The sequence below is a fragment of the Mytilus galloprovincialis genome, chromosome 9, assembly GCF_965363235.1.
Source record: "Mytilus galloprovincialis chromosome 9, xbMytGall1.hap1.1, whole genome shotgun sequence".
NCBI classification, from domain to species: domain Eukaryota; kingdom Metazoa; phylum Mollusca; class Bivalvia; order Mytilida; family Mytilidae; genus Mytilus; species Mytilus galloprovincialis.
The window spans coordinates 72,714,123-72,731,153 of NC_134846.1; the positions used below are offsets into that span (position 1 = coordinate 72,714,123).

Below are 17,031 nucleotides of genomic sequence, written 5' to 3' on the forward strand. Positions count from 1 at the left end.
TAAGAATTTCCCCTTTTTTAATTTACCTTGGAGTCCGGTATTTTTGTTACACTTTAACCAATGTTGGTATCAGAAATTCTGACAACATACTTCACAAACGGACTGTGTCCTTTGCTATCAATCCATCCCAAAGGCGCATAACAGCAGTTAACTCTTCACTGTCATCTTTATAACTTTATAAATACCATATTCCAACCTTAACTTGCATGCGTCAAACAAAAAGGGTTCTTTGAAAACGCAGTGCGTAAATTACTCATCGTAGTTTTCAAGCTTATTTCGTCTAATTTGAACATTTGGAAGACGACTTAATCTACATTAAAAATGTCCGGAAATTAGAAGAAATCCTTCATGGTATATGAAGGAAAAGCAATAACACTAACACAGTGTAAATAATTAAGGAGACGGTTTAGTGGATACACTGAAGTGAACAAAAAGGGGCCCAAAACTTAATAAAGTTTGAATATGCCGTTCCGAAAAAATAAGCACATATGCCGTCAAGGATATTCTCCAAAGGGTGCAGGCGTGTTAAGCCAGCAACAGTTACACACTTCTGTATGGATCAGTCACTTAATCAAGATGGAAACCTTAAAGCTTTTTGAAATTTTTGTTTTGAGAAATTAATATTAATTTGGACCGTTCACGTTGAACAGAAGTGACGTTCATGAAGAAAAAAAATCTCTTTTTTCAAATTCAAATAATCCCACAATGTCAGTCCTTTTAGGTGTTAAAGCATATGCAAAACTTCTCCGTGCTGTTTGGACGTTTTTTGAATAATTTTGAGCAGTAAAATGGTGAGAGAAAAAAGAAAAAAAAAAAACAACCATGTAAGACCGACAAATGTTTGTCCGAGTCAGATACCAGGTATTTCTGAGATATCCAGGTACAGCATAGTTAATCATGTTGTATAATTGATGTTGCTGTCTTATTATCATACACTCTGAAATTCTTTTGATTTTGCTGTTAACTATATTCAGGTTGTTACATAATGATGTACATTAACATAATTAAGTGCAATGAAAAATAGAAACTCAAAGTATTTCGTTGGAATAAGAAATGAAAATAAAAGCATGATAGTTTTCTGTTTTAAAATAAGACATAACCATTTACTTAGTATCTAAACAGAAATTATATGGAGATTAGCGCTACGCTTACAGACTATGTATGATACACCATATTTAATCCCTGGAGGCCTGTGCAATACATAATAATTATAGAAAAATAAGAAACAGTTTGCTTAAAGGCGAAGAAAGGTGTATTCAGGTTATTAAAGGAGGAGTTTCTTGTTTACCAACGGCATCAAGATTTCCATTGAAAACTTTTAGTGCATTAAACCCCGCAGAAACTTATCAATGAGAGACTTTTGTCGATTGCCTACTCAAACTTTAACAATCGTTTAAGAAATTATTAAATCATTTATGAAAAAAAAAATGTGCTCTATTTTGTACTTGATCATATACTAATGTCTATACTCAAAAGTGAAGAAAATTGATTGCAGACTTTGGTATTCATTTTTCTTTTGACCATTATCAGTAATGATTAGAGCCAAAGTTCCCGTCACACAATATGCAAATACATAGAATCAGAACAATTGTTTCCCCTATTTTGGTAGGATACATATTAAAAGTGGAATCCAAAAAATAAATCTAGAGGAAATATTTTGAAGAGTGGCTGGTGTAAGACAAAGACAATTTATATTTTGAATGGCTGAAATGAGAGATGATTCTAAAAAATACAAGATAAAAAAAGTCTTGTTTATAAAACCCCGTAACAATGTAGAAGACAATGACGATAATTATTATCTTAATATATTAGCCTTCTTATAACAAAATATCTAGCTTTTTCATCTTATCCTTTATATCTGATATATCAGATCTTATGGACTAAGAGGTATTCCAGGAATATTTTTGATTTGCATAAAAATATTTATATAACTACATTGAGATCAGAATGATGATACACCACACAGCTTCCTGATTTGTTCAAAGGATATCCAGAATATCAATGACCATGGTCCCTGAAAGAAATGAAATGTAAAATACATTTTAACATGACCCTGGCTTCTGTATTCATATGTCAAAATAATTTAATACTTTTGGAATTGAATTATATGGTTTTTAGAAACAAGAGCTTTGATTTTTTTAGTATTTAATTTTGATTAATTCTTGTATGCAACAAACCTTATTTAATCATAAAATTATTTGACAGCAAGCTATATCACTATTTGTGTATATTTTGTCCCATTTTGTTTGCAATAAATAAAACATCATTACTCCATCAATAGAAAACTTTCAACTATCATTCTTTTATGCGTGTGGATGAATAGAAGTTAGGGGTATATGTCAATGAGACCATAACCTAACAGCATAAAAATCACAAGACACCAATAATTTAACAAGTAGATATATTAATTCATTCTTATTCAGCCTAGATAAAATCGCTGCTATAAATGCAGCACACGTCAAACGATTCCTGACCCATGTCCTGTTACAAATGTAGAGATTAGACATTTGATATACGAGGGACGGCCAGAAGGGTTTTTTCCATACTAATAATTTATTTTCAACTATTGCTACTCATGCTTTTTGTTCCCGCTGACTTGGTTTCATTTTTGCACACATTAGTTTTTTCGAATTTTATGTTTCAAAATATTCATGCTCATCTTGTCTTATGCAAAGATATTTATTTTCAGTTCCTACCAGCCCCTACAAACAAAAATCAAATGGTCGCTCCGGTGTTAAAATATTGAAAACAACACGTTTAATAATTTGTTGCGACCGAAGCGCTTTTTTGGGATTTACCTTCATAAGGAACGCTCAAAGCCAAACATTTAAAATCCGAAGATGTATAAGTACCGAAACTGTTGAAGAGCTATATGTCAAAAATACAAAAAATAAATAGCCAAATTCATCTAAAGCCAACTTTGCCTGAGGGAGTTGAAACCTTAGTTTCTTAATAATTTCAGACACTTTTAGTAAAGTTTGTTAAATCATGTCATTACCAAAGTATTGACTACTGAGCTGATGATACCATCGGGGACTGACAGTCCACCAGCAGAGGTATTATTCAATGGGACACGACAATGTAATGAAAATTTTCCCAAAATATATATTGATCATCTACAAACTGTAACAAACAAAAATCCTAAATTTGTAAACTTAAAGCCAAATTCCTGACCTGTGAATATCATGGCTAACACTAATCTTGACCTGTATTTAATGTCCGTAATCATATTTAAAACAGTATTAACTATAATGTAAAGATTTGAAGAAACCCCGTTGTTCAGATGAAGCAGTGCAAATTCTTACTGACTTCAATCGGACTCAATTGAAATAAGATATTCATGTTATTGTTCATAACATGTAAACAAAATAATTAGAGAAAAACGTTTATTATAATTTCCAGCTGATGATTCACCAAACCTTAATACACACATTTCTCGAACAGTAAATGACAACTTCGAAATATATTGAGATTTGTGACCAACAGGGACACAAAAAGGAATACCCCAAATCATTTAAAGTTCAACATTCCTGATCAAGTTTGAACCTTAGCTTCTGAATAATTTTTTAATCTTTTAACGGCGAATTTTCAAATAGTTGCTATTAGTTATGTTAGTGCTGAAGCACCGACTTTTATAAGATATTTACAAGTTATCTAAACATTGTGCATTGTTGATATATCATTTTTTATGTATTATCTGTAGACCAGAAATTGCGTATCTATTCGGTCGATGTATGTTAGCCGTGTTGGTTTTTTCTATCCTTTTTCGGCTTATGTTTTATTGTCCTTTCGTTTAGTATCTTCTTTTATCTGTTTCTTTTTTCCCTGAAACTTGAATAAAATTAAATTGATTTATGTTGAATAATATTTGTTTCATGAAAGTATTTGCAGTTCTTTAGATCCCTAAATAATAGCTGTATTTTAAATATTGAAGAAAAGCTTTTTGAAACTTACAAGTCTTCCCCATATAGGTAAAAATCCTTTGTATAGAGCTAAGAACCCTTCTTGATTGACTGTCTTCACCAAACAATCCACTGATCCTGCATATAATTTACCTCTGTAATATAAACAGGAAAAAGAAATCACTGCTGCATTATATTATGTTAAAAATCAACTCAATAAAGACATATACAAACTACTGCAAGATACAAACATATTTCTACTTTCTTCCATAATGTTTTATTGTTTTTCTTTGATGGCCCTTAATTTGTCTGAACATCTTGACCTATATATTACATTATATGATTTTGATTATTATTTTTCTTTTTTTTGGCTCCATAAAAAATATAATCACAAAAATACTTCACTCCGAGGAAAAATCCCTAATCAAATGGCAAAAGCAAAAGCTCCAAAACACCAAACGAATGGACAACTATTGCCATATTCCTGACTTGGTACAGGCTTTTTCTTATTTAAAAAATGGTGGATTAAACCTGGTTTTATAGCTAGCTAATCTATCACTTGTATGAAACTTTGCATAAAATTCCACTACATCGACAACGACGTGTGATTTTTAGTTAAAAGCTTCTTATGCATTTATGTATCTATACAACTTAAGCTTTTATTTTTTATATATATTCGAGCTCCTGGCGAAGAAAATCAAGGAATGTGGTACGGACGCACCAATTTATAACGTGCTATTTTCCATAAGTGGCACTGGGTCAATAAAGGCAACAGTAGCAAACCGATGTTCGAAATTCATAAATCGGGTTTCATTAGCAAATTTGAACATAACTCAATTGTATTTTCTTTTCAAGCGGAATCTTTAGAGACACACACACGTCATCTTTAAAGAAGTCGCTCCTCACTATCCTACTTCCTGTCGATACATTTATTTTTGGCATTGCACAAGTCATGTCTTCTTTGACCTTTCATGACGTTAAAATATTAAATCCCGGGGATGTGTTGATTTTAGCCTCTGATGCATGAATTTTTTATTATTAATTGTTTTGGCTTTTAACTAGCTGTTAGTAACTAGGTATCGCAGATCAAATTTATTCGTTCATAGTGAATTCATTTACGTTTTTTGATTGAGTTTGTGTTTTTTTTAATGTTTTAACGTTTAATCCCGCTGCAAATGTTTGCACCTGTCCTAAGTCAGGAATCTGATGTACAGTAGTTATCATTTGTTTATGTAATTTATACGTGTTTCTCATTTTTTTTATATAGATTAGACCGTTGGATTTCCCGTTTGAATGGTTTTACACTAGTTATTTTAGGGCCCTTTATAGCTTGTTGTTCGGTGTGAAACAAGGCTCCGTGTTGAAGGCCGTATCTTGACATATAATTGTTACTTTTATAAATTGTTATTTGGATGGAGAGTTGTCTCATTGGCACTCATGCCACATCTTCCTATATCTATACAATCAAAAACTGAGGGTAACACATCAAATATAAGAGGAGAACAACGACACAACAGAAACACTAAAATGCAACACACACAGAAACGAACTATAAGATAACAAAAGCCATTTTCCTGACTTGGTACAGGACATTTTAAGAAAAAAAGGTGGAACTGAACCTGGTTTTGTGGCTAGCCAAACCACCCGCTTTAACGGTTATGTGGAATATAACACTGATTTAAAAATGACAACAATACACGACAGAACTACAATACAAATAAATGGAAATACATACAGGACAGAGAAACACAAAAATAACCAATACAATAGAACATTACGACAATAGTTATTAAAGGTACCAGGCTTATAATTAAATACGCCAGGCCATTGCTAGTCGACGTTTAGTACCCCAGTGCATCATCAGCCCAGAAGTCATTGTTTCGGTACTGAAATGATTTTAACATACTTTCTGTATTATTTGTCGACATATTAAGAAATCAGTTAGAAAATAAGGTTACAACTTCCTTCATTTGGGTTGACCTTATATGAATGGGCCATTCTTTTAATAACCCTGTTGATATTCGTGTATTTATTCATCATCACCACTAACATTTTTGGTTTGAGCGTTCAGGAAATAAATAAATACAGAACAGCGCTTTGGTAGAATAAAATGTATAAAGTGTTATCCTGAGTACCATGAATCAACTCCTCTTCAACTTGACATGAACAAACCAACGGGTGACACTAATGGATGTCCCTTTGGTATCTTTCTTCCCTCTTTTACATATTATTCCGGAGCACAAAAGAATACACGAGGATTACGTCAGGTTTGTGTCTTTAGTTTTCTGTGTTATGTTTTACAGTCTGTTGATTTTCTATTTTTAGTCTGTCTTTTCGACCAAACTGGTGTTTTTTTCGATATATGATTTTTTATTTTTACATTTTGTATCTGCTGTTGCATTTTCTTTCAACTTGCAGTTATCCGTCCTTATACTATTAATCATAATAGCGGCGAACAAATGACATCATTTGAGTACCGAATTGTGTTTTGAAAGTCAGCAAGAATAAATAAAACTAAATATGGAAAAGTCTTTTGAAAAAATTTATATGTGATTGATAAAAATATAAAGGTTAATTCATGGTTCGTTTTACGATTAGATCACACATTAACTTAGTACCTACTGCACATAATGATAAATACCTTCCGTTTTCTGATGGTTGATTCATAATTCTAGTTTTTATTACATCAGCTGGAGTCCCTAAGATGGCCATTGATAGTCCAGAACATGTACTAAAATGTTGATTATATTTTTCTAGTACTTTACAAAATCTACTGTAGTTGTTAAACGTATGTTAATTTAGATCACATGCTTTTTTTCATAACAAAGACCGACACATTGTCAAAAACGAACGCTTCGGGATTGGTAGATATATTGTTAAGTATTTTAGTACAAAAAAAGATAATTTCTTTTGAATCATGTTATATTGACAATATAGGCCTATACTTTGATAATGGATCATATCATACGACACATATTTTAATCTAGCCTACTATAAACGTCACTAAAAGACACTGATATGGTAACTAAAGAATTTGCATTTCACCGTGAATCCCACTTAACCTCCTACATCATTCACAAAAGAGTTTATGATAGTACAAAACTCTCTTTTCACCCAGAAATTGTAGATGAAAAGGTTACCATCTCTATACTGAGCACCTAAATTTACAAAATCATCTCAAATGTGAATTACCAAATAAGACTTTTCAACGGATGTGTTCTTACACGAACAATATGACAGGTGCAAAATGTGGATCAGGATCTGCCTACCCCTCTGGAACACCTAAGATCATTCCACACCTGGTTTTTGGTTGTGTTGATAAACAAGTGTTGCCTAAAAATATAGTCACTTATGAGATCGTAAGCACAAACGTTTAAATATCAGGTCCGCATTACTTTTAAATGAATGATATAGTTTTCTGTTTCGTGTTACCTCCTTAATTATGAGTCCATTAGTTCTGAGCATAGAAGTATGGGTAAACATTTAAGTGTCAGACTGATTCGACATGACGAAACGTTACGATTTATTACTGTCAAGCTACTAATTAAGTATTAAGTCTTTCAATAGATCACGAATAAACAGACGAATAAAGTGATTATACGTTAACAGTAAATGGTGCATACTGAAGTCAGAGAAATTTAAGAAATGTAAACTTTTAAATCCGTTCTATTAATACATGTCGAGATTACACTCATGATCTCAGTGTTGACAGACAAGGGTAGAGTAAATTACATGACCATACTGGGTTTTAAATAATTTATTACCCGGATATTGTATGTGTCACCCAATTATCTGTCAAAGATGTATACTGTAAAACTCCATGTTTTACTGTATCATATGTTGCTAGATCTAAAAAAGTAAATTTTAAAAGTACGTATATGTTGGGTACTAGTATTAGATGGGGTTTTATGGCTTATACAATCCATTATTCGCGAATAATTACAAAATGGACGGTGTCATGCGATCGAAATATGTTTCTGCAATTTCATTTAGCAAGATCGCTAACATCCTCAAAACAGTTCAAATAAATTAAAAATACATTTCTAGCGGATGATTAACAGGAATTTTAAAAAGTGTTAATTACAAAAACAAACCAAAGTATTCTTACACAATTCCTTAAATTTATGCATCTGCGTTTAAGATGGTGTGATTTCTTACAAAAATGCTATCTACATATCATCTTGTAGAGTGAGCTAGAAATCGGACGGATACTTCGTTGCCTGGAATGGTGAATAATTCCTCCTGACAGGACACTCGTCACCTATGATCAATCACGGATTTTGGTGGTATGCATATTGCACAGTCGTTTTCATCAACTATATAGTATTCTATAGCGAAAGATATCAAGGTTACATTCAAAACACATACATCGAATGAAAACTGACATTGTACTTTAACGAAAATTAAAAACGGAAAGTCTCTTCACAAGATTAAACACATTAAATGAAAGGAACAACTGTGATATTCTTGACATGATGAAGCATTTCCTTCTGTAGAAAATGATGGATTGAACCTGGTTTTAAAGGTACCTAGCCTTTCATTTTTGCGACATATTCAGTCGCATAGATTCAATTAACAATTAACATGATGTTAGAACAACTAGAATCATATTTAAAAATGTCGACATTTGAGAAACAGCACTCAACATTGTGTTATAATCTTAATCAATATAAACGCAAACAACTATGTCACTTAAGAAAAACAAATATCCTGTAAGTGTTTCTCCCGTTTTAATGTAAAAAATAAAACAAAATACCACTAAAATTACAACACTCCGCGACTGGAATACAATACAAACAAACCCATGAACACACACTTCAGTCAATACATAAATTATACAATAATATACAACAACATGTAAACCACAGAATAGTAACGAACACCTCTCATGAATGTACGACAGAACACTTAAAACGAATGATGTAAATATAAGAAAAATTAAACGAGAGGAAAATATTAATGTTACTAAGGCCTACACCCTTAATATAGCTATTTTGTACCTTCTACCTGATATACACAAACAACCACGTTGGACAGAACAACTATTCCAACAGTCTACACAAGGCTAGTTATAGTATTTAAAGTATGATATACAAATCAATGCAATCATTTCAGTTAATAAAAACAAAACAGTAATGTACAGATGTTATTTAAAATGTTAAAAATTACAATATTAAACTCCATCTTCACATAACTGTATTATTACCTCCCATATTGATTAGTGCTGCTCTCTGGACATTTGGCACAACGCCTCTATAGAGACCTTTAAAACCTTCCTCTGTTATTATCTTTCGAAATGCCTGAGTCGTACTTTTTACTCTAGAAAAAAACATTTATAATATGATAATGCTTAAGCAGGTGAACTGCCACTCGAACACAAAAACGTCAAAGCAAAGCTAGGATACAAAGGTATTTCTTACACAAATTAAAAGGACCCTAAAGAAAAATTTTATTCTGTTGAATTTACAAAAACCAACCTAAACCAAATTGCATTCATATCATCATACTTTTGACTTTTTATGTTAACAAGCGTCTGACTATTCATCATAACATGCTTCCAAGAAAAACAGATCAATAATATGAAATAAACATGTGACTGTGAGAATTTGATTCTTATACACGTATAACATCTATTTAAATCGAATTTAGAAATGGAAATGGGCAGAATTTATTCTTTACCAATCGTTTCGGGAAATCATTCTCCCAATGATACTGACATAAAAACAAACACGCAATATAAATTTTATATCAATTGTATAACAATTTTCCTCTCATTAAAAGCCAGTTAATTAATTAAACAAAAGTTTAATGTACCTTGCTTATCTTGAAAAAAAATTATGAAACTTTTTGACTATTTACCGGATTTGTAATAACATGAGCAACAAGATGGGATCTGCTTACCCTTCTGGAGCAGCTGAGATCAACCATAGTTTTTGATGGGATTCATGTTGCTTAGTCTTTAGTTTTATATGTTGTGTCTTGTGTACTATTATTTGTCTGTTTGTCTTTTTATTTTTAGCCATTGCGTTGTCAGTTTATTGTCGATCTATGAGTTTGGCTGTCCCTCTGGTATCTTTCGCCTCTCTTACATATCATTTCACAACTTTTAGAACAAGTTCAAATTGAAGACTGCAACAAAATAGAAACCTTTTTATCAATAATATCATCATAATTCAAATTAGTTAATGAGAATATAACCAATACTCATGTTAATACCAAAATTTGTTATATATATAAAAGACTGGCTAAATCGGATTATCTTATTGTATCAGTAATATCATTTTTCTTGGTCAATTCAATTCAATGTGATATTTTAACTGAAACTTATAAATTATATAAAACAGTCCCCGAGGGTATCACCAGCCCAGTAGTCAACACTTCGGTGTTGACATGAATATCAATAATGTGGTCATTTTTATAAATTTCCTGTTTACAAGACTTTGAATTTTTTGAAAAACTAAGGATTTTCTTATCCCAGGCACAGATTACCTTAGATGTATTTGGCACAATTTTTTGGAATTTTGGATCCTCAATGCTGTTCAACTTTGTACTTGTTTGGCTTTATAAATATTTTGATATGAGAGTCACTGATGAGTCTTATGTAGACGAAACGCGCGTCTGGCGTACTAAATTATAATCCTGGTACCTTTGATAACTAATTAGACCAAATGACAGGCACTTTTAAGGGAAAATAGCATCTGTAATAAGATATCAAATATTGGTGCATTTTTTTGTTTTGGATGGAGGCAGATGACGAGGGTGTAAATTTCAGATTGACGAATGGTTAAGATCATAATTAAGTTTAGATAATGTGTACTAAAACTACACTGAATATGGATAAAAATGATAAGGTGTGGATTGTTTGACATTGGGATGGTTTACTTACACAGATTAAATTACATATGAACACGCAACAATAGGTCAACGTACGGTCTTCAACAATGAAGGTCTAAGTGAAATATTGTAATTTAAAAGCAATGCAAACGGAAAACCAGCGGTCTGATATACAATGTTACAAAACAATTAACTAGATAAGCATTAGACAGACACAAGCCAACGACAACCACTGAAATCAATATACTAACCAGGTATGTAGTCTGTAACTACTTATTACACAACTGTTCAGTTGAATTCGCGATATATTTTAATAGTTATCTATAAAAAAAAACTTTTTTTTTTCATTTTGCATACTCTGATCTTTTTATTACCATCCCTAGCTTTTGGTCGGATTCGTGTTGCTTATTCTTTAGTTTTCTATGTTGTGTCATGTGTCCTGTTGTTTGTCTGTTTGTCTTCTTTCATTTTTAGCCAGGCGTTGTCAGTTTGTTTTCGACTTGTGAGTTTGACTGTCCCTCTGGTATCATTCGTCCCTCTTTTATTGTAACAACACATGGTAAGTATTGAAGAACATTGAATTTAAGCTACAGGTAAACCTACTAAGCATAATTGTTGCTAGGTTTCACTCACCTTGGAGGTTTGCCCTCTAACCTTCGTCGACCTTCCATCTGCATCTGCACTTTGACCAGATCTGTAGGACTAGCAATGAACTGACCCATAGCACCTGCTGTAAGGCCTCCTAATGATGATTTCCTATTTCAAAATTTTTCAATAAAAACAGAACTGACAAAGTACCATGTGTAAATAAGTTTTTTCAGTTTTAATTTTTAAATCCAAATAAAGAAAGAAAAAAACATGGAATCGATGGCTAGGGATTCTCAGGATGAAGAAACGGAGTTAAATCATTGAAGTATACTTTTTGATGTGCACGAATAACCCTTGATGAAATTTCATACTAGATTGTCAAGATGGGGACCATATCAAAATGGGTAATAAAAAAAAAAAACAGATGAACAATTATGGACTTGTTGGATAGAGAAATGGAATTTGATGTGACTGTCATACAAATGAGAGGTTTAGCGCTATAAAACCAGATTCATTCAACCATTTTCTACATTTGAAAATGCCTGTATCAAGTCAGGAATATGACAGTTTTTATCCATTTGTTTGATGTGTTTTATCATTTGATTTTGCCATTTGATTAGAGACTTTCCGTTTTGAATTTTCCTCGGAGTTCAGTATTTTTGTGATTTTACTTTCCCTAATCAAATGGCAAACTCAAAAGCTCAGACACATAAAACGAATAGATAACAATTGGCACATTCTTCACTTGGTACAGGCATTTTCTTCAAAAAGTATGTAGAAAATGGTGGTCATTCATAAAATCGAAAGTCGAAAGATGAATCGTCAACGTAATGGCAAATATCGATGAAACGATAAAAAATAAAACCAAATACGAAATAGAAAACTAAAGACTTTGCAACACGAACCCCGCACAAAAACCTACCGGGATAATATACCAATTTAATTACTTGCATATTAGTTGAGTAAATTTCTATATTCCAACAAAGTTTTATGATGGATCTAAAGACATCGAAATTTATATTATCAATTTTGCATCGATTACTAGTAATGAACGGAAAATTGATCGCATTTATTCACAACAAACTATATATAAAAGGAATATAAAGCAACTGATAGCCTTAGACTTTTTGTCCGAAGAAAAAGAAACCGTCGAAAATAGATATTTAAAAGAATTAAAAAAAAACTTACCATACAGGAAAGCTGCCATCTGAATTTTTCTTGAAAACCTTTTCCCTGATGATTTCATAAAAAGATATTCTACACCCGGTATACACTGTAAGTGATAAACGAGTTATCTTATTATGCAATCGAACTTTTATACAAATATCATATTTAGAAACAAAACGTATCGATCGACTGTGTGTCCATCTTCAATTTATGTCAGTTTGTATTGTCTATCTATTGTAAAAAGTTCAAAAAGGACTGTTGTGTTCCTTGTTATTTATGGTACAGTGCAACTTGCTTAATCCGACGCAGTGGGGGGGGGGGCAGAAAAAAAAGATCGGATTAAGCAGGGTGTCGGAATACTCAGAATTTTTCTGCTAGGATAGGCATATTTTGGGACCATAAAAATGTGTCGGTTTAAGCAGGATACTGGAATACTCGGGATTCGGCAGGTTGCATTGTATATAAGAAAAATTACAAAAAAAGCATATGTTTAAGATGCAGACGGACATTTAAGATGAAAATGTGATCTCACCTTCAGCCAAATCAATAAGCATGAAAATGTTAAAAAATTGACCGTAATATTGCTGATAAATGAGGAACGAATTCACTGTTCTTATTAATAAGCAATATTTTATCTTACATTAAACATCCGTCAATGTACATTGAAAAGAGATTTTTTTCGAGAACTAAGAACGAATTTTGTTTTTTTCTAATATCTTAATTTGTTTACATTCGTAAGACTTACTTACATAGATGTCTGTACAAAGCTGGAGTAAGACCTTGAAAGAGTTTAATGGCACCCTCTTCGCTTCCTGAAAGAAACATCTGGAACGCATGTACATGTATGTTACGTATATGTTATCTCATCATATTCTGATACCATTTATGTACTCAAGAATTGAGCATGCAAGTCCTCGAATTTAATGGAAATGGCACGTAAATTCATTTTTTTTTCAGAGCGTAAGCTTATAATACGATTTCTTAAATAACCTCTAGAAAAATTAGTTTAATCCTTTACATTCTCAACTCAAATCATTGCAATTTTTAAAATACAAGGTTTTTTTCTAATCTTAGCCATCAAGTTGTAAATTATAAGTGAATAAGATTCATGCGTTTTCCTCAGTTGTATCTTTCTCGATTCGTTTATTGGATATAGATTTAAGAGTTTTTGAATATTGGTTACCTACTGTTGCCTTTTTATTATCAAAATCAAAAGAAAAAGAGTTAATAAAAATTGTCAGGCCTCATGAGCCAACTCAGATCCGGTGGTCTAAGAAGGTCATCTTTTGTACCATGAGTCTGTCAGCACTGAAGTAATGAGCTAAGTAGGTGGCAAGTGCGTTTGACTCCGATCTTAATTGATGAGGATTTTCCATGTTCCTGCCGAATGTCGGTGGTTGTCTGAGGTAATTCCGGATTCCTCCGTCAATAAAAACTGGCCACCACACAAAAAGACAAGATTATTAAAAGTTGCGATTTACACAAAGAATCTATCAATTAATAACAATTTCAGTAATGTCTAATTAAGTTCTTGAGGATTGACTCATATTAAAAGCAGGCTTTGATCTTATGATTATTATGAACTATCATAGTCAGTAGATAGGATTACACCCTAGTAATTAGCATACAATACGATAAAAGGTAATATGCATTGTCACAGAAGGTTATTGTGTATACATTCTACACTGTTTTATCATTGAATTTGTTTTACATTCGTTTGTTCTACTAATACTTGCATATCAAAATAACCACCTTTCCTGTGTTATATAAAAAATCCTACAGTTTGAGTTAAACGGTATACCAATTACCTATACCAACTATAGTTTTGACCATTCCTCTCTTCTGTCCTGCGACATTGTGTCCACCCACATGTTTCTCACCCTGAATCTGCAATCTGGTCTTTGTCAAATCTAACGGATATGTTACTGATGAAAGAGTAAAAAAGAAATAGATAAACTAATCATAGCTAAAAAAAATTGTAATTCAAATTCTGAAACATATATTCAGGCCAAAATAATCATACGACTGTATAAAGTATCCGTGTATGCTCTTGCAGTGCGCATGATGTATCGAAATAAAACAAATTATGTAAGATTTATGATGGATAGCAAACGTAGAGTTATCATTTCCATGATATAATCGATAAAACCTCTCAAACGATCTCTATTCGTTTTTTTTCATTAAATATAATATTATAAGAAGGCACATGTCCAACATTTAGTTTGAACGTTTCTGACGAAGTTAAATCCGGAGGGCTAATCGGATGCTACGAATCCATCACTTGTTATTGACTTTGGTATTGACTTTTAATACGAAATATACAGCTTTCAAAGACCAGGAATTTTTTGCTGGATTTGCATTTATCCGTCCGGCTGTCTTTATCACTAATAAAGGGTACAAAAAAAGACAAATAATGGTTAAAAGAGAAAATAAAATAAGCTAAAATAAAGACACATTCTTGTTCATAAACTTAACAATTACAATAACTCTTATTTAAAGAAAAAAAAAACATAATGCACGGAATAAAGATAGAAAAATAAATCCCGGGTGGATCATCTTTTTGGCATACCACAAAACATTAAATAAGTCTAAAAATCGGAAGTTAAAAATTGCATTCAATATCGAAAATCTTAAAAAAAACTTGTGCAGGACACGAAAACAAATGTATGAAAACCATGGACGAAAGAAATACTGTATAGTTACTAAATTATTCTGTTTTTTTATAGAATGCAGTCACAATTTTGTTCAATTATAATTTATCAAAGTTCATTCAGATTTGATTGTTTAATATAAACTCCACAATAATTTTGTTTTAATCGTAGATAACTATTATATAAATACACTAAACGTGATCATTTGGAAAATAATTAAACTTTTAAATGTTTTAACCTCAAGGTTGCACTTTGTTATCAAAGCTGATATGCAAACCACACCTCTTTTGGATATATTATATTCATAGATATGTTAATTTGTTAGCGTATTGGTTCCCAGATATGATCTCTGTGTTTCATCTCATAGAGACATAACTTGCGAATGATACCAGTATAGAAAAACATGGTAGCGCCTAGAATTTAATTCTTATGAGGTCCAATTGAGAATGTCGGTAGGGGTAGTATATAATTTTAATATAAGTTTTAACTCTTAGAAGTTCAAGGAATTTAATTAAATGTTGAAATATGCCGCACAGCCCTATATTTTGACTTTTGAATAAAATAGTAGTGCATATCAACTTTCCGTTCTGGGATATAATTTTCACGAAACTTCATAGTAAAAGTGGCACAGTTTTAGCCGCAAAAGGAGATCCTATGGGAAATTGCATTGTCTATATTTACAGAATTGCAACCCCAAGAGCTATTAAACTCTTCAAAATATGTTTTACATATAAAAAAGAAGTTGTGGCATAATTGTTTTTGAGACAACTCTCGGCCAAAGACCAAATGGCACAAAAACTAAATTAACAACTATAGTTCACCGTTTATAATCAATTCGTCGATTTATATCTTTAAATAGTTTTGTAACTATTTTTCACAATAAATGTTTAATGCTTTTAATCTCATTTATATAAAATCGTTAGTTTCGCCGACAATCCTTCATAATAGAAAAAAAAGGTATTTACAAATATATAAATATAAATATTAATGTACCCACTTGACAATTCATGTCAGTTTTCAGAACAACAATTGTATCTATCCTGATCCATTTTACTAACACACACACCTGTTTCTGCTATAATCGCTGCAATAGATGACAGGGTATACGTAAACCAGAATGAATCTGCGTTCACTAATGCTGACTGACGATCTCCGCCTGTCATTGTTAACAGTCACAGGTAAAAAAAACCAGGTATCTAAAGTGAGAAGCTACTCACTTGATGATACTACTAACCTTCTGTCTTTGTTGACAGTCTCTGGTTAAAAACTCGGGTATCTCAGGTTATACCCTATACTGAAAAAGCCAGTTTTTTCACCTCTGTAAAAGGTGATAAAATAAGATAAATAAATTAACTGAATTTCCTTTCTTACTGTGTATTTTAAAAGGTACCCCGTTAAACCACTATGGTGGTCCAATCAACCAATATTTTTGCTGCCTGAAAAAGGAGGGAACATCTTAAACAATTTACTTGCTTAATTTTTATACAAATGCGAGTTTTTGATTTAATGTTCCAATAAACAAAATGTACCTAACTTTTATATGTCTAGGTCCTGTTTAACTTTTCCAGTTTCAATTTTTGTATTATAAATACGCACTGTAAACTCAGCCAATTTTGTTAATTCGTGATGCTCAGTCTTTTATTTTCTGTTATGCTTTTGTACTGTTGTTTTTCTGGGTTTTTTTTTACCATGGCATTTTCGTCAGATTATTTCAACTTATCAGTTTGAATATTCTTTTGGTATTTTTCGCTTCATTTCTTTTTTATTTATCATATGGATAAAGACGATGAATAACATAATCGTTTTAATTCCTCTGATTGAGTAATGCATGTAGAAATATAAGTGTCTCATGTAGTCATTTACGGCTGGCGATACAACAGAAATCTTGA

At 31.9% G+C, this 17,031-nt stretch overlaps 1 protein-coding gene across 2 annotated transcripts; it reads right to left on the reverse strand.

The window, feature by feature from the left end:
• Positions 1–332: 332 nt before the first annotated feature.
• On the reverse strand, positions 333–16,404 carry LOC143045870 (mitochondrial uncoupling protein 4-like). Of its 2 annotated transcripts, none has more exons than XM_076218689.1 (10): positions 16,209–16,404; positions 14,300–14,416; positions 13,241–13,303; positions 12,513–12,597; positions 11,370–11,492; positions 9,109–9,221; positions 7,667–7,751; positions 6,544–6,633; positions 3,955–4,057; positions 333–2,014 (listed from the first exon to the last, which is right to left on the reverse strand). In XM_076218689.1, exons 1-10 carry the CDS (start codon positions 16,303–16,305, stop codon positions 1,943–1,945), a joined length of 948 nt encoding a protein of 315 aa, XP_076074804.1. In that variant the 5' UTR covers positions 16,306–16,404; the 3' UTR covers positions 333–1,942. The 2 variants fall into 2 exon arrangements, with proteins under 2 accessions (XP_076074804.1, XP_076074805.1); XM_076218690.1 differs by having other exon boundaries at positions 16,140–16,272.
• Between the last annotated feature and the right edge of the window lie 627 nt (positions 16,405–17,031).